At 38.7% G+C, this 13546-nt stretch overlaps 1 protein-coding gene across 3 annotated transcripts in view; it reads left to right on the top strand.

Annotated features, from left to right (window-relative positions):
- Positions 1 to 1530: 1530 nt before the first annotated feature.
- The window catches only part of CHD2 (chromodomain helicase DNA binding protein 2), a 122935-nt gene continuing 110919 nt past the window's right edge, over positions 1531 to 13546 (top strand). For all 3 annotated transcript variants that reach the window (XM_060156030.1, XM_060156036.1, XM_060156022.1), the window contains exons 1-2: positions 1531 to 2035; positions 2384 to 2516. In XM_060156030.1, the coding sequence (XP_060012013.1) occupies positions 2455 to 2516 (62 nt within the window). In that variant the 5' untranslated portion in view covers positions 1531 to 2035; positions 2384 to 2454. The remainder of the gene's footprint in view (positions 2036 to 2383; positions 2517 to 13546) is intronic.

Raw genomic sequence — 13546 nt, 5'->3', positions numbered from 1 at the left:
ACTGGTTTCATTCATTGATAACTAAAATCAGTTTCAGTTACTATTACGGGGTGTAGTAGGCTTTTGATAAACCAAATGAATTGTTGATTAAATTTTCCCGTTATACAGAGAACAAGTAACAGTGCAGCTTTAATTTTCTTTTGGTGAGAAAGTGTTAATCATACCATGTTTGTGATTAATGTCAAATAGCAGGGTATACATGTAGATGATCAATATATATGCAGTATTTGTTCTCATTGGCTGATTTGAGTTGGTTGGTTTGTATAAATCAAAATTGAGATTTTGGATTTTGATTTTGGTAGAGAATTATCTTGTAGAAAGTATGGGATTGAAGCTGGGTTTTGATTATGGATTTTACATTTACCTAGGTGCGACATTGTTGCTTTTGTTGGGTATAGATCTAAAATGGATTTCTCAGTGAGGGAAGGACAATTGTTCTGGCAGATAATAATGTTGAGTAAGGAAAGTTGATTTGATTTTTTTTGGTTGTGTGAATGTTTTCTTGGGGTGCTTGTTGAGAAAGTGTTGAATAATTTGGTTTTGGCATTAGTAAATTTGTTTCCTTAGATCTCACGGTTTTGATATTTAGGAGAATTTGCCCTGTGACATTACTTTGATAACTTTCCATCAGATATGACAGATTGTTATTAGTTTACCATTGTTGAAATGGGTATATACTTAGAATTTGATTAGATATACAAGGGAATGGTTGAGATATATGTGTTGTGTTGGTTTTGGAGGTGGAGTTTCTTGGGTTTGTTTTTTCATGGTAGTTCCATGCTCTTGAATTTAAGAACATTGTTTTGCCCCAAATCAGTGTGGTATGAGAATATTTTGGGTAAGGTTTTGGCAAGGTTATATAATGGGTTAAAGAATTTTGTGAAAGTACGAAGAAAATTTGAGATTCTTGAATAAAAACTAGTTACATTAATTTTTGCCCTAATGCAACTGAACACTAGGGAGGCGCTCTTGAGTTGTACCCCTTTCTTCCAGTTGGGATGGAAAATTCCCCCTTAAACTTAGTCCTTAGATAATTTTTAGGCTTCCTAAAGAAGGCAAGACTTGAATTTAATTTATTAAGTTGAGGTTTTGCTTTTATTTAGAAACCATTTTACCCTTGGTGGGGGGTAGTTTTTAAAAAGATTAATACTTAAGCTGAGCTTTATATACTCTAAGAATTATCCCTCTTTCAAAATGGCTTGATAAAACACCACTTCCTGTCCAGAGAGGAAGTTATTTTAGCTCAAGGACTGAAATATTTAGCAGATCTTTAGACAAAAGGAACAAATTACATTTCTCTCTGGCTTAAAAAGGGTGCTTGAGCCAGAGGGGGTTAAGAAACCCTCCCCCCTCCCCCTGATGGGGTGGTCTGGAGGGGCAGGGAGAGGTGGGGGTAGGGGTCCTTAGGCTCCCTGGGATGGAGGATCTTTTTTTTTTTTTTTTTTTTTTTTGGTGGAGATGAAGGGGTGGGTCTATGGTACATCACCTGAGTTGTGGGGTAAATGTAGAGAGTGTCAATCAAAGGCAGAGCTCTCAGAGCTGGGAAGGAGGCTCTAGATGGCGGCTGTGCCTTAGAGAGAGCGCGCTCTGCTCCCTGCCTTCGCCTCACTTTACGCAACTTTCCCTAACTTTCAGGCAGCCTCAGGGGGCCCCCGCAGCCCCCTGCCTGTCCTAGTGACTTACTGGGGTCGATTCGAACCTTTTTTAGGGAGAAAAGCAGCTTTTGGGAGCTTTCTTTTCGTGCCTTGTTGGAAAGAAGCAGCCGTACTGAGAGCCCAGGTCGTTGTTTTTTCCAGCTTAGAAGCCATGGCGCACCTCCATTTTTGTGCGCTCTCCTAATGAGGTTTTTTTTCTTCCGGACCCGTTTTAGGATTAATTGTTGCTGTATTTTTTTGACCAGTTAACATATTTGAGGATAATTTTATTTATTTTTTGTTTTTTAACGGAGAATTTTGTTTTTATTTTTAATTATTTGGATCTGATATTTTTCTACTACTAGATAGGACTCTTGCTTTGGACCTACTACATGGATCAGGTAAGTTCATGATCATTAGTGATAATTTAAAAGATTTATATGTTTATGTTTGCTTTATTTTCTGTAAATATGAGAAATTCCTGGATGACGCAATAAGATACAGAGATTGTTATTTGTATCCAGTGTGTTACTTTGAGAAACTTTCCTTATTGATAGTGATGATTCTCCCTGTTCGGTTTAGCCTGTTTTTATGTGTTTTTTTTTAAAGAAAAAATAGAAATATTTTGCTTTTTGGTGCTTAACCGCTGTTGTGTTATAACAATATCGTTACATCGTCAGGACTTTGTTCCTGATAATAAAATCCATCGATAGAAGCTGGGACCTTACCTTTCTTTCAACTTTTGACAGTAAATACCTGGGCACAGGACTTCAAAGCAAACACAGATTCCCCCTCCCCCTTAATATTTAAGAATTAAAAGATGATGAGAAATAAGGACAAAAGCCAAGAGGAGGACAGTTCGCTACACAGCAATGCATCGAGGTATGAGCTATCAACTTTCTTCCTTTTTTCTTTTTTTTTGGGGGAAACCTCAGCTTACATTGTTCACCTTGACAGACAAGGATAGCTATCTGTTTTATTTTAAGTATTTTACTAATTTGGATTCGTTTTTTAAAGCGTGACCTTGAGATTGCTAATATGCCACACCCTAATTTTTTGGTAGCAATTTATGAAAGTTAAGTTGTGACTTAAGGCCTCTTACAGCAGTCAAAAGGTAAGGTACCTTTATTCAAGGGGGCCTTTCCTGTAAACTACAGTTTTTTTGTCAATAAATTTCAGTTTTTAGGTTTTCGTGCTGTAGGAAAATGACCTTGTCGGTTTAGCCATTGCTGCATTGCACCATTTTACATACAAGGCAAATTTTTTCTTTGAAGAATCTAGGATACCCAAACTTGTAACTGAAGGCCATAGAGGAGCCTTGTGGTAGTAAATTATAGTAAATAGACATTTGAGAAAGTTATATGAATGAAAAAATGTACATTTTAAAATGAAATTGCAAAAAGGACCCTTTGACTGATGCCTCTCAGTTTATATTTTTATTTGACTCTGTATTTCTTTTGATACTCTTGACATTTTAGGAAATTTTGATAAGATTTATCAAAACCTTTACTCTCGATGATTACAGTTCCTGCATTTATGAGATCAGACCTGTGATCACAGAAATCTTGGAATACTATTAATATGCTTTTATTTTGTGTTTGCTACTGATTGTAATTGTATGTTTTATATTTAAAATACTTTATGGTTTGCATTTGTATGCTTATATTCAGACAGTGCTCTCTGGTTGGTAGATGTAGTATTTTATCCTTGCATTTTAGTTGTAGCTGCTTTAAATTTATTGATTTATTTCGACAGAGTCGCCTGGAATGCTTTATCTCCTGAAGCTTACAAATGTACTGTTTGTTCAAATCATGATTTGTTTCACATTTGTTGGAGTTCACCATATTAGTGACTAAGTAATAAAGCCTCTAAGATGTTTTGTTGTATGAAAAGCCTCTAAGATGTTTTGTATGATCTGTATATTAATTTTTTAAAGTATATATGAATGCATTTCTTGATGTGTGTTCTATGAATTGTCATGTTATAAATTTTAAATCATGCATTTAACAAGAATTTGATTGGTTATATGATTTTTTTCTCCCCAGCTTTGCTCTTTTATAATTTTATATAAACAATATACTTTATTATTAGGTTAGTGATTTGAAAGTTTTGAAAATGGTTTTTTAATAATGTTAAATTTTTATGTTTTATAAGACTTAAAATATTTTGACCCTTGCTTTTAAAAATACCTTTCCAAATTCTCTTGCAAATTGAGTTGTCACATAGTTTGGATTACTGTCTTTGGAATTGAATTGCCCATGTATACCTAGGTTAGATTTAGGACAGAAAACTTCTCTACTGATTCTAAACTGACTTTTCTGAAAAGTGATGGTGATTTGAACAAATAGGAATCCCCAGGTATCTTTGACAAATTATTAAAGATTCAATACCTAAAATTGGTACTCCCTTGAGTGTATGATTTGCATATCTCACATGGGTTTTGGCTTTCTCAGGCAAGGTTTGTGGTTAACATCATTGATCAGACTCTGCTTTCTAATTTAAAAAAATTAAGCGGTGTTGTTATTCTTTCTTTTAATGATACTCTGACCTGGAAAACTACATGGAAGTTGCCATGCATTTGTCTCCTGGTAATGAGGTTGCAGCTTAACTAGAGGCATGCACTGTACTTTTAAATGTCTTTTTTTGTCACGTATATTTTGATTCATATACCTGATGAGTGTCAAAAAATATTTGAGAGACTCCTTGAAAAGAAGATGGAGTGTTAAATTACTTTTACCCCAAATTGCATACCTTAATACATGCACATAATTATGACATCACTTCCTTTTAAAATTGTAAAGCTATAGAATGTTAGTGGTGTTTTATTGTAGTAGATTAATGTTATTTTTAAGTGAGCTAAAATTAAGGTGACTGTTATGGTAGCCAGAACTTGGTTCCTTAATCCATCAGAATTTCTCCATAAGGACCTAGTTTCTGTGGCATAAAGTCTATAGCGTTTAGGGAATACTACAGATATCCACTTTTGCAGCCTGAGCCACAGGAGAGGAAGGGAGGAGTTTGCAGGTCAAGTAAACTTTTTGGTCTGAGATTTACTTTAGGACCTGAAAGAATTGAGTGTAAATTTAGGTATGGCTGGTATGCTCCAGTTTTTGGAAATAATGGCAATACTTAACAGTCATTTTGTAAGTTTGTTGTTCTTTTGAAGTTAATGCTTAAGTATAATGTTATACTTTGTATATCATGATTTTTGAAGGTTAAAAAGTTCACTTTCAAAAACATGATTTTAAAGATACTTGATATCTAAATTTTTAAATATCTGAAACAAAGTTTTCGTGACAGACATATAGAAATGTATGCCACACACTTATCTAAAATAATTTGCGGTTTGGGGTAACCAGTAATATCACAAAATGGAAAGAGAAGGAAATGTGAATGGAACTGCACACAAAGAGCTGTGTGTTCTAGGACGCTGCGTTTTCAATTTATCTTAAGAACTGAAACAGTTTATTAAATTTATCTCCAAAACGTCTGCCTCTGAACCAGATTTTATTTTGATAACCTGAGGTGCGGGCAAAATCTTTTTAATCAGCCTTCTAGTTGTTACTCTCAAAGGCTGGGGATAGTTAGAAGTTGGCATAATGCAGTTGCTTGTGGAGTGGAACAGGGAGTTTTTTAAGTGGCAGCCATTTTATGATGCTGATAATTCTTAGGAATCGGGATTTTTTGAGAAGATTGAAAATAAAGCGAATTGAAACCTGAAATACCGAAGTATCTCCCCCCTCCTCCTTTTTTGTTCTTTGGTACTGAAATAAAGGGCAGCTTGGTAGTTAGCGCCGGCAGCAGCTCTCTGAGCCCCTGGCATCTTGGTGCAGGTCCAGCTCAGTCACAAAATGGCTGTTCCTTTGTGCCGCAGCGCTGACAGACATACTGCATTGCACTGTGTACTCGCCAAACAGCAGGAAGTTGCCGTGCCGAGTTCAAAGGCCGGCCGGCGCCGGCGCCGACTGCTGATTGGCTGTGCGCGCGCTTGGTAACAGCGGGTCAACAGCGGCGGCCTGTGAACAGGCTCCGCCCTGCGACGTCAGGCGCCTCGTCGCCGGGAGGAGCGAACGCGGTGACGTTAGGCTGCGTGCGCAGCCTACGTCGTTCCTCTTCGGCTAGGCAGCCGCACGCCAAGGGGCACAGGGGTGGGAGCGGGGGTGGGAACGGGGGTGGGGTGGGGGGGAGGGGAAGGGAAGGCTGTCTGGGACTTTCCGGTGGGCGCCCTCCTGCGCGATTTCGCCCCAGGCGGCGCCCTCCATCCAGCCCTGTGGCCGTCTCCACCCTGCAGCGTGTATTTTTTGCCCATCCCTAGGAATGGTTTTCCTCATTTAGAAGCGGCTTCTGCTTTTGGAGAAAGTAAAAGGCACTAATCGGAAACCTTCAAGTCGAAAACCTGCCAGTTTTTATCGTTTTCGCTTTCCTTTCTCATATCCTAGCGGGTCTTTTTTTTTTTTTTTCTTTTTTGTGTTCACTGTGAAGAGATTAGTGAGTTTGTTACCATTGACCAAAAGCGTTTCACTATCAAGAGGAGATATTTTTATTTTAATTGAAACTTGTTAACGGTGTTACAGCTGTTGTTTAATACATGGCTCATAAACAAAGGGAAGATTATTTGAACTTGTCCCCGTGCATTTTTACTTGGTACCAAACATTTTCTCAATTGGCATTTGATGGAGAAAAACTCAGGTCAGTATGTGCAAAGTGATTTATTTTTAAGATTAACAACGGGATAGTTAAGTAGAAAATAGCTAAAGATATTCACCTGACCAGTAACTACTAGGTTACTAATATTAGGTTAACTTAAACGACAGAATACAGCAATAGGCATCCGTAACTGTGCAAACAGGTGTTAGAAAACAACTCTTAAGTGTTAAAGCACTTGCTGAAGAATAGTGACTCCCAAAGCTTGGCCAGTAGTGGAATTACTTGGCAAAATCTTAGGAAACTTCTCAGATCCCCCATTTTGGAAATTTTAATTCAATCCTGGTAAACTTGTTAAAATGCTGTAATGATGCTCATGGTCTGCCTTGTTTGGAAACCCTTCCAAGGATTTCTGGTTAAAAAAAAATCATAGCTTACCAACGGTGACTGTAATTTGGTCACACGTAATGAATTTAAGTAAGAAGGAAAGACTGTATTGGTGTTTTCGTAATCGTACCCTGGTGAAAAGTTTTTTCTAAACTTTTGGAGTGTTTTTAGCAATAACTGGAATGATCTGTCACATAGTTGGCAATAGTTCAGAAATTTTTTATTGAGTAAAAGTATGGTACTTTGAAAGAGATGTTTACCTGGGCATATCATGAGTTTCTGAATAAAGTTTATAGAAGATAAAATTCACTACACTATTAATTGGTTTTGTAGGTTCGCATAGTCTTGGTTCTTTACGAAGAATTCTTTGTGGAAACTTCAGGTGAAATTGGGTTTTCAGTTTGTTTTATAGACTCGTTCATCAAAGCTTCTGTAAGTGATTTTTAAAGTATGTGCTCAAATATGTATGATGAAATTTTTAACAGTCTTAGGGACAAATACTTAAGAATTTGATGATCATTAACATGTTAGCAACTTCTGAAGGTGGCTATAAAGCAAGAAGAAGAAAGGTTCTTTCTGTGTATTGAGACTGAATTCTGGTTAGTTGTATTAAAATTTTATTTGCTAAATACGCTAAATTAAAAGATAGAATTAAGTAACACCGCAATGGTGTTCCAGGATATGAACTGCTCTGTTGTAGATGTAATAAATATTGTTACTATGTGAGTTAAAATGAATATTATGATATAGCAGTATATCTGTGAACAGTTTGCATGCCACTTGGAGCCAATTAACTTTAAAGAACCAGAGTATTAGGTCTGTTCATTGAGCTTTCTATGGGTTTTCCTCCTGTGTGCAGAATGTAATGAAATGGCAAGAAAAGTGCTGATTAATCTTTCCTCTTTCTTTTGGATTCTTGTTTTGAAAACCTGCAGTTTCCAGTTGATATTTGGCTCTTTGGAGAGTAACATCTTTTGTAAAGGTTAAGCAGTTGCAGGAAGGTGGGCAAACAGTATTTCATAAGAAGCTTTAGTTATAAAAAGTTTTAGCAAGTTGTTGTTTGAGAGATGAATCTGGAAGTTTAGTTGAATTTTACCTGACAGTATGTGAAACTCACAGATTTTATAATTGATTGGTTTACTTACCCCTTCCCATATATAGCAAACCCTGACAACTGTGAGAGATACCTCCTACAACCACCTATTTTCAGACTCCTATCATTCATTACTTGTGACCAAATTACAGTCACCATAAAATGTGGCACAGTCAACTTGCTCCTGACATAAAAATTAAGTGACTGCTCTGTGTGACATTTGGTAAATTTATTCTGGGCATGAGCATCAGTTTTTTAAGGTCTTTTAGCTTTTTTGTTTGTTTGTTTTGAAAACCTTAGAACTCAGTTGACTTTCTTAAGGAGGGCGTTTTAGCGAAGAAAGTGTTCTTTTTAATCACCCAAGAGTTATTTTGCATACATATAAAAACAACTATGTTGGGCTGCTTAGCTGGTGTTTGGTACTATAGCTGAATAATTCCCTCCTGCATTTCAACCTGATTGATTGGGCACTGAATTCAAATTCATACCTCACCAAAATTGCCTATTACTACTTTTTTGGAACTTCAGTGTTATTAGTATAAATCCAAACAACAGAAGTTGACACAATTCACCAAATGCCCAGGGTCTGTTTTATGTTTATTTTGTTTTCAGTAATTTAGCACAGTGTTGGAGCACATATTTTATATGTTATGGCCTTGCCCCTAATCAGTCTAAACTAATTGATAAGGGAAGTCTGGGGGCAGAGACCCTTTTATTAAAAGCTCCTCTACTGGGTGTATTGGAGGTGGGGGGACAAGGCTTTGCTTGGTGAAATAAATCATGGAGAATGTAGGTGTATGGAAGGCACTCATGCTGCATTTCAAAGCAGTTCCAATTTAGCATCTTACTGTTAACATGTTTGGTTAAGTCCCTTTTTTTCTTCCAGTTTTATTGAGATAATTGACATACAGCACTGTATAAATTTAAGGTATACAGCATAATGATTTGACATACATACATCATGAAATGATTACCACAATAAGTTTAGTGAACATGCATCATCTGGTAGATACAAAATTAAAAAATTGTTTTCCTTGTGATGAGAACTTTTAGGATTTACTTTTTAAACAAATTTTCTGTATAACATACAGCAGTGTTAATTATATTTATCGTGTTTTACCTTACATCCCTAGTACTTATTTGTCTTATACTGGAGGTTTGTACCTTTTAGCTATCTTTATTCAATTCCCCCTCCCCACAGACCCCTCACTACCCCCCCATCCCCCAACCCTGCCTCTGGTCCACAAATCTGATCTCTTTTTCTGTAAGTTAGTTTGTTTTTGAAGTATAATTGACCTACAACATTATGTTAACATGTTTGGCTAAGGTCACCATTTTTGTTATTTTAGTGATAGCTTCTGGAGAGTCCCCACAGTTGAGGGGAAAATGTGATTACTCTGATATTGATGGGGAGAGTGTTGCAGAAGAGCAGCAGCTGAGGCATCATTCTAAAGATAGTCTTGATTTTATACTTAGGATCCAGTTCTGATGAGTTATTTTGTAATTTGTGAAGTCTTTAACTGTTCCTTCCGTGCCGAGCAAGAGCTGTGTACAATGATGGGCACTAGTGCAGCATTTACTTTAGTACTGAAAACTTTTCTTCCCAGTTTAGGCTAATGAAGTACACTGTTGGAATTTTCTCATTTCTGAAGTGTGGATATGGGACTTCCCTGGTGGTCCAGTGGTTAAGACTCCGAGTTTCCACTGCAGGGGGCTCGGGTTCGATCCCTGGTCGAGAATTAAGATCCCGCATGCCGGGCGGCATGGCCAAAAAAAAAAAGTGTGGATAATGACAGTCTTCACTGGGTTATGAAGATTAAATCACACAATGCCTATAAAGTATTTAACAAAGAGAGACTGTTACACTGAAAGTACTCAGTAACTGCAAGCTGCTAGTAATATTTTATTACTAATGCTTCATCTTTCTTTTTCTGTTCTAAGTCCCTCTTTTTTTAATATATAAATTTATTTATTTATTTTTGGCTGCATTGGGTCTTTTGTTGCTGTGCGTGGGCTTTCTCTAGTTGCAGCGAGCGGGGGCTACTCTTCGTTGTGGTGCTTGGGCCTCTCATTGCAGTGGTTTCTCTTGTTGTGGTACATGGGCTCCAGGCACGCGGGCTTCAGCAGTTGTGGCTCACGGGCTTAGTTGCTCCGTGGCATGTGGGATCTTCCCGGACCAGGGCTCGAACCCGTGTCCCCCGCATTGGCAGGCAGATTCCTAACCACTGAGCCACCAGGGAAGTAGTCCCTCTAAGTCCCTCTTTAAGAGCCAGGCTGCCCGTGAGGTTCTGTGGCTGGTGGCCTAGCCTCCCACAGGAGTCTGGTCTATTTAGGCAAGTTAGGAGAGAGGTTTGTTAAAATGATTTTAGGAGGCAGGTCCTCTTATAGTTAGTTGAAACCTTGGGTGTATTTTGCAGTTAATCCTTTAATTGTTTTTATTTTTAAAATTTATCCCCCTGAGAAACCCAGCCTTTTGAAAGGAGCATATGACTCTTTCTGGAGTAGACCAGCTTGTGTGAGTCATAGCCCTCCTCTTGGCAGTCACTCTGAGTAGATGCCTTATTTCCTCCTTCTGGAGCTGGTGATTATTGCCCTGGTTTACCCTCTGCCTCATTTCCCTCTCAAGCTGTACAAGAGTGAATAATTAATACCAAGGTGCAGTGCTGTTTGGATATAAATGTAACTACAGTAATATTTACAACAAAATCTAATTGGCGGGACTTCCCTGGTGGCCCAGTGGCAAAGGATCTGCCTTACAATGTAGGGGATGCAGGTTTGATCCCTAGTCAGGGAACTAAGATCCCACATGCTGCGGGGCTACTGAGCCCACACACCTCGACTAGAGCCAGCGTGCCGCAAACTACAGAGCCCACACGCTCTGGAACCCGCGTGCCACAGGTAGAGGGAAGCTCGTGCACCACAACGAATATCCTGTGTGCTACAACCAAGACCCGACGGAGCCGAAAATAAATTAAATAAATAAATAATAAATAAATCTTAAAAAAAATCTAATTGGCTGTAGCTTGCTTTTACTAATCAGTCTTCACCATAGTGGCATTTGATTTAACATAATGCCTAATGTCCAGTTTATTCTGTTAGACCCATAGTCTCATGATTTGTGTTTTGGGTTTCCTCTGCTTTCTTCATTTCCTTTACTTTTGGTTTGAGTTGTTGAATTCTATTTTTTGTTTCTACCTCAGACCTTGGAGAGCTTCTAAAAATACTAATGTCCAGCCCAACCCCTGTGATTAATTTTTAAAAGCTCTCCATGTGTTTCCAATTTGCATGTGTTTCCATATGTTTGCATGTTTCCACCCGTGTGTTTCAAATCTTCTGATGGAGCACTTGTTACATTTTTTTCTAATCCTTTGTCTCTCCATTCCTTGTCCTATTTTCTCAGTTCCCTTTTTAGGGCAGCTTGAATTTGGAGGTCTGGAAGCAATGGGGGATGGGGTGCTGATAAGGGGGAGTTGTATGCTTGATGGAAGAGGAAAAGTTTCCATTTCAATGTCATGCCAGATCCTGCTGTAGCATACCTTTGAAATGTTTATACTAATGGGATTTTTTCACCTCCGATTGCTTTAAGTTCTAGTGCTATCTCTTCATTACTGTGATTGTCTACTTGAACCCGTTTAGAGACCTCCAAACGTTTGGATTCCAGAATTAACTTTGAACAGTTACATTGCATTCAGAATTCCTTTTCCCCATAGCTGATAAAGGTAACTTAGGGCTAGAGCAGTGGCCCTGGCTTGTGCTGTGAATCAGTTATTTAGAGTGATATTTGTCACCCACTGGTGGGTTGTGAATTGTAACCAGCGTTAAAAACAGAACAAGAGAATAGAATATAAAAATAAACCTCAGGGTATTGCATTTGTATGAGTTCTTTCTTAGTCCAGTCGTGGCTGGTAATCTTTCATTTGGATTTTGTCATGAAGGAAAATAACATGTGGTGAATACCAGGGTAGATTTGCATTTTATTGAGTGTTCACTGTGTCAGGCACTGTTTCAAGGAGTTTTGAATGTATATTTTATTTAGTGTGAGGGTTAGTGTAGCAGAAATGATAGTGACCTCCTTCCACTAGCATTCCCAGGTTAACTGTCACAGAGCTTTCTTCTTTTGAACTTCTGTGGGTGGTCCTGCGTCCTGCTGAGCTCTTCTTATACTCATGTCATCCTGTTCCTTCAGTGGGGTTGTATACTTAACGAGGATTTATAGTTACTTCTCCTTATAGTTACTTCTCCTATCCGTTTATTCTGGTTCTGCTTACAGTTGCGCAAACCAGTAGATGAAATGATCGTTGAGATTTTTCATTGAAAACTGCATTGATTGTTTTGGAGAGATTCTATAATCGCTAACAATAGTGCCTACTATGAGCCTGCAACTTGTTCTAAGTCCTTGATATGTGTTACTTTGAGTTGTCCTCACATCAGGTCTGTGAGGTAGGTAGGATTATCACCCGTCTTTTGTAGATGAGAAAACTGAGGCACAAGGGGGAATAAAGGGTAGATAGAACTGGATTCAGACACGGGCAGTTTGGCTCCAGGATTAGATAGGTAAGAGGAAACTATGTAGGTGATTGGGGAAAATAGTAAAACTGTAGACTAATTCTGTACTCTGTTTGTCTTAAAAAACTTTACATTTTTAAAGAAACCAAAAGCTGAAAATCACTGGTGTGATTTATGCCAGAGACAGATTGCTTTTCAAAAGGCGGTGATTTTACATGGAAAGATTCAAGTTAACTTGTATCCAGTGATTTCCCCTGGGGGTAGTTTGAGAAACCCATGGGGGAGTAGTACGAGGAAAGGTGGTGGGTGGAGGGGTGCTGGAGATGAGAACCTACCTGGCCCTCCTCTGGTTGGACAGACTCCAGCACCACACATGCACTTTGGATTTGGCCACAGTTTGTAGAGACTGAGCTTTGCTTCTAATTTTTGTTTTTTGTTGTGGTAAACTTCGTTCCAGCATAGGCTTTGCATCAGAATCACTTGTGAATTTAAAAAACCCAGGCCCATACCTGATTGGATTTAGGGGGTCTTGTAGTGGGAGGGGAGGGAGGGAAGAGGAGAGAGAGGAGGGGGGGAGGGGGGAGATTGTCAGAAGGGCTCCAGGTGTGTCCATTGCAAAGCCAGCGTTGCGAACACTTGTCCTATAGACATGCCCTCTGGGGAAATGGTTCCTGAGTGTGGTAGCTGTCAAAAACCTTAATTAGAGGGCGCCTTCAGTTCCAGTTGATAATGCTGGTTGATTTGACCTTAAAATGGAGGCAGTATATGGCTGGTAAGTTGTCATTTTGAGGGAAGGGGGTGATGGGTCAAATCCTTGCAGTGTTCCAGTTCCCTTGCTTGATTAAAAAGTTTGTTTCCTCTAAATTTAGCTTTATATAGGCATTTAAGTCCCCAGATTTACTTGCTAAGAATCACCTGGGGTGCTTGTTAAACATATTCCCAGGCTTCTTCCCTGGAAGTTTTGAGTTCAGTCATTCTGGGGTGGTGTCCAGGAATCTGTATGTTGAACAACAGCCTCCCTTGATTCTTGCACTGAGGCTGGTTTGGGAAATAAGGGCTAATGGAACGGGACTTTGGGTCTCTTTTCTGTTTCTTTTTAGCTGTAGAATCTCGGGCAGGAACCTCTGAGCTTGTTTCTCTATCTTTAAAATAGGAGTAAGGGTATATAGTATGTCTCTCTTGGGGAAGTTAGAATTAAGTAAAATACTGTTTTTTATAACACTAGTTTTCAGCTTGGGGACACCACCTCCTCCCCCTGCAAGACTTTTGGCAGTGTCTGGAG

Source organism: Lagenorhynchus albirostris, chromosome 1 (genome assembly GCF_949774975.1).
Source record: "Lagenorhynchus albirostris chromosome 1, mLagAlb1.1, whole genome shotgun sequence".
Lineage (NCBI taxonomy): Eukaryota > Metazoa > Chordata > Mammalia > Artiodactyla > Delphinidae > Lagenorhynchus > Lagenorhynchus albirostris.
Note: the sequence above shows the minus strand (reverse complement) of the source record. Positions and strands in the feature narration are given on the sequence as shown.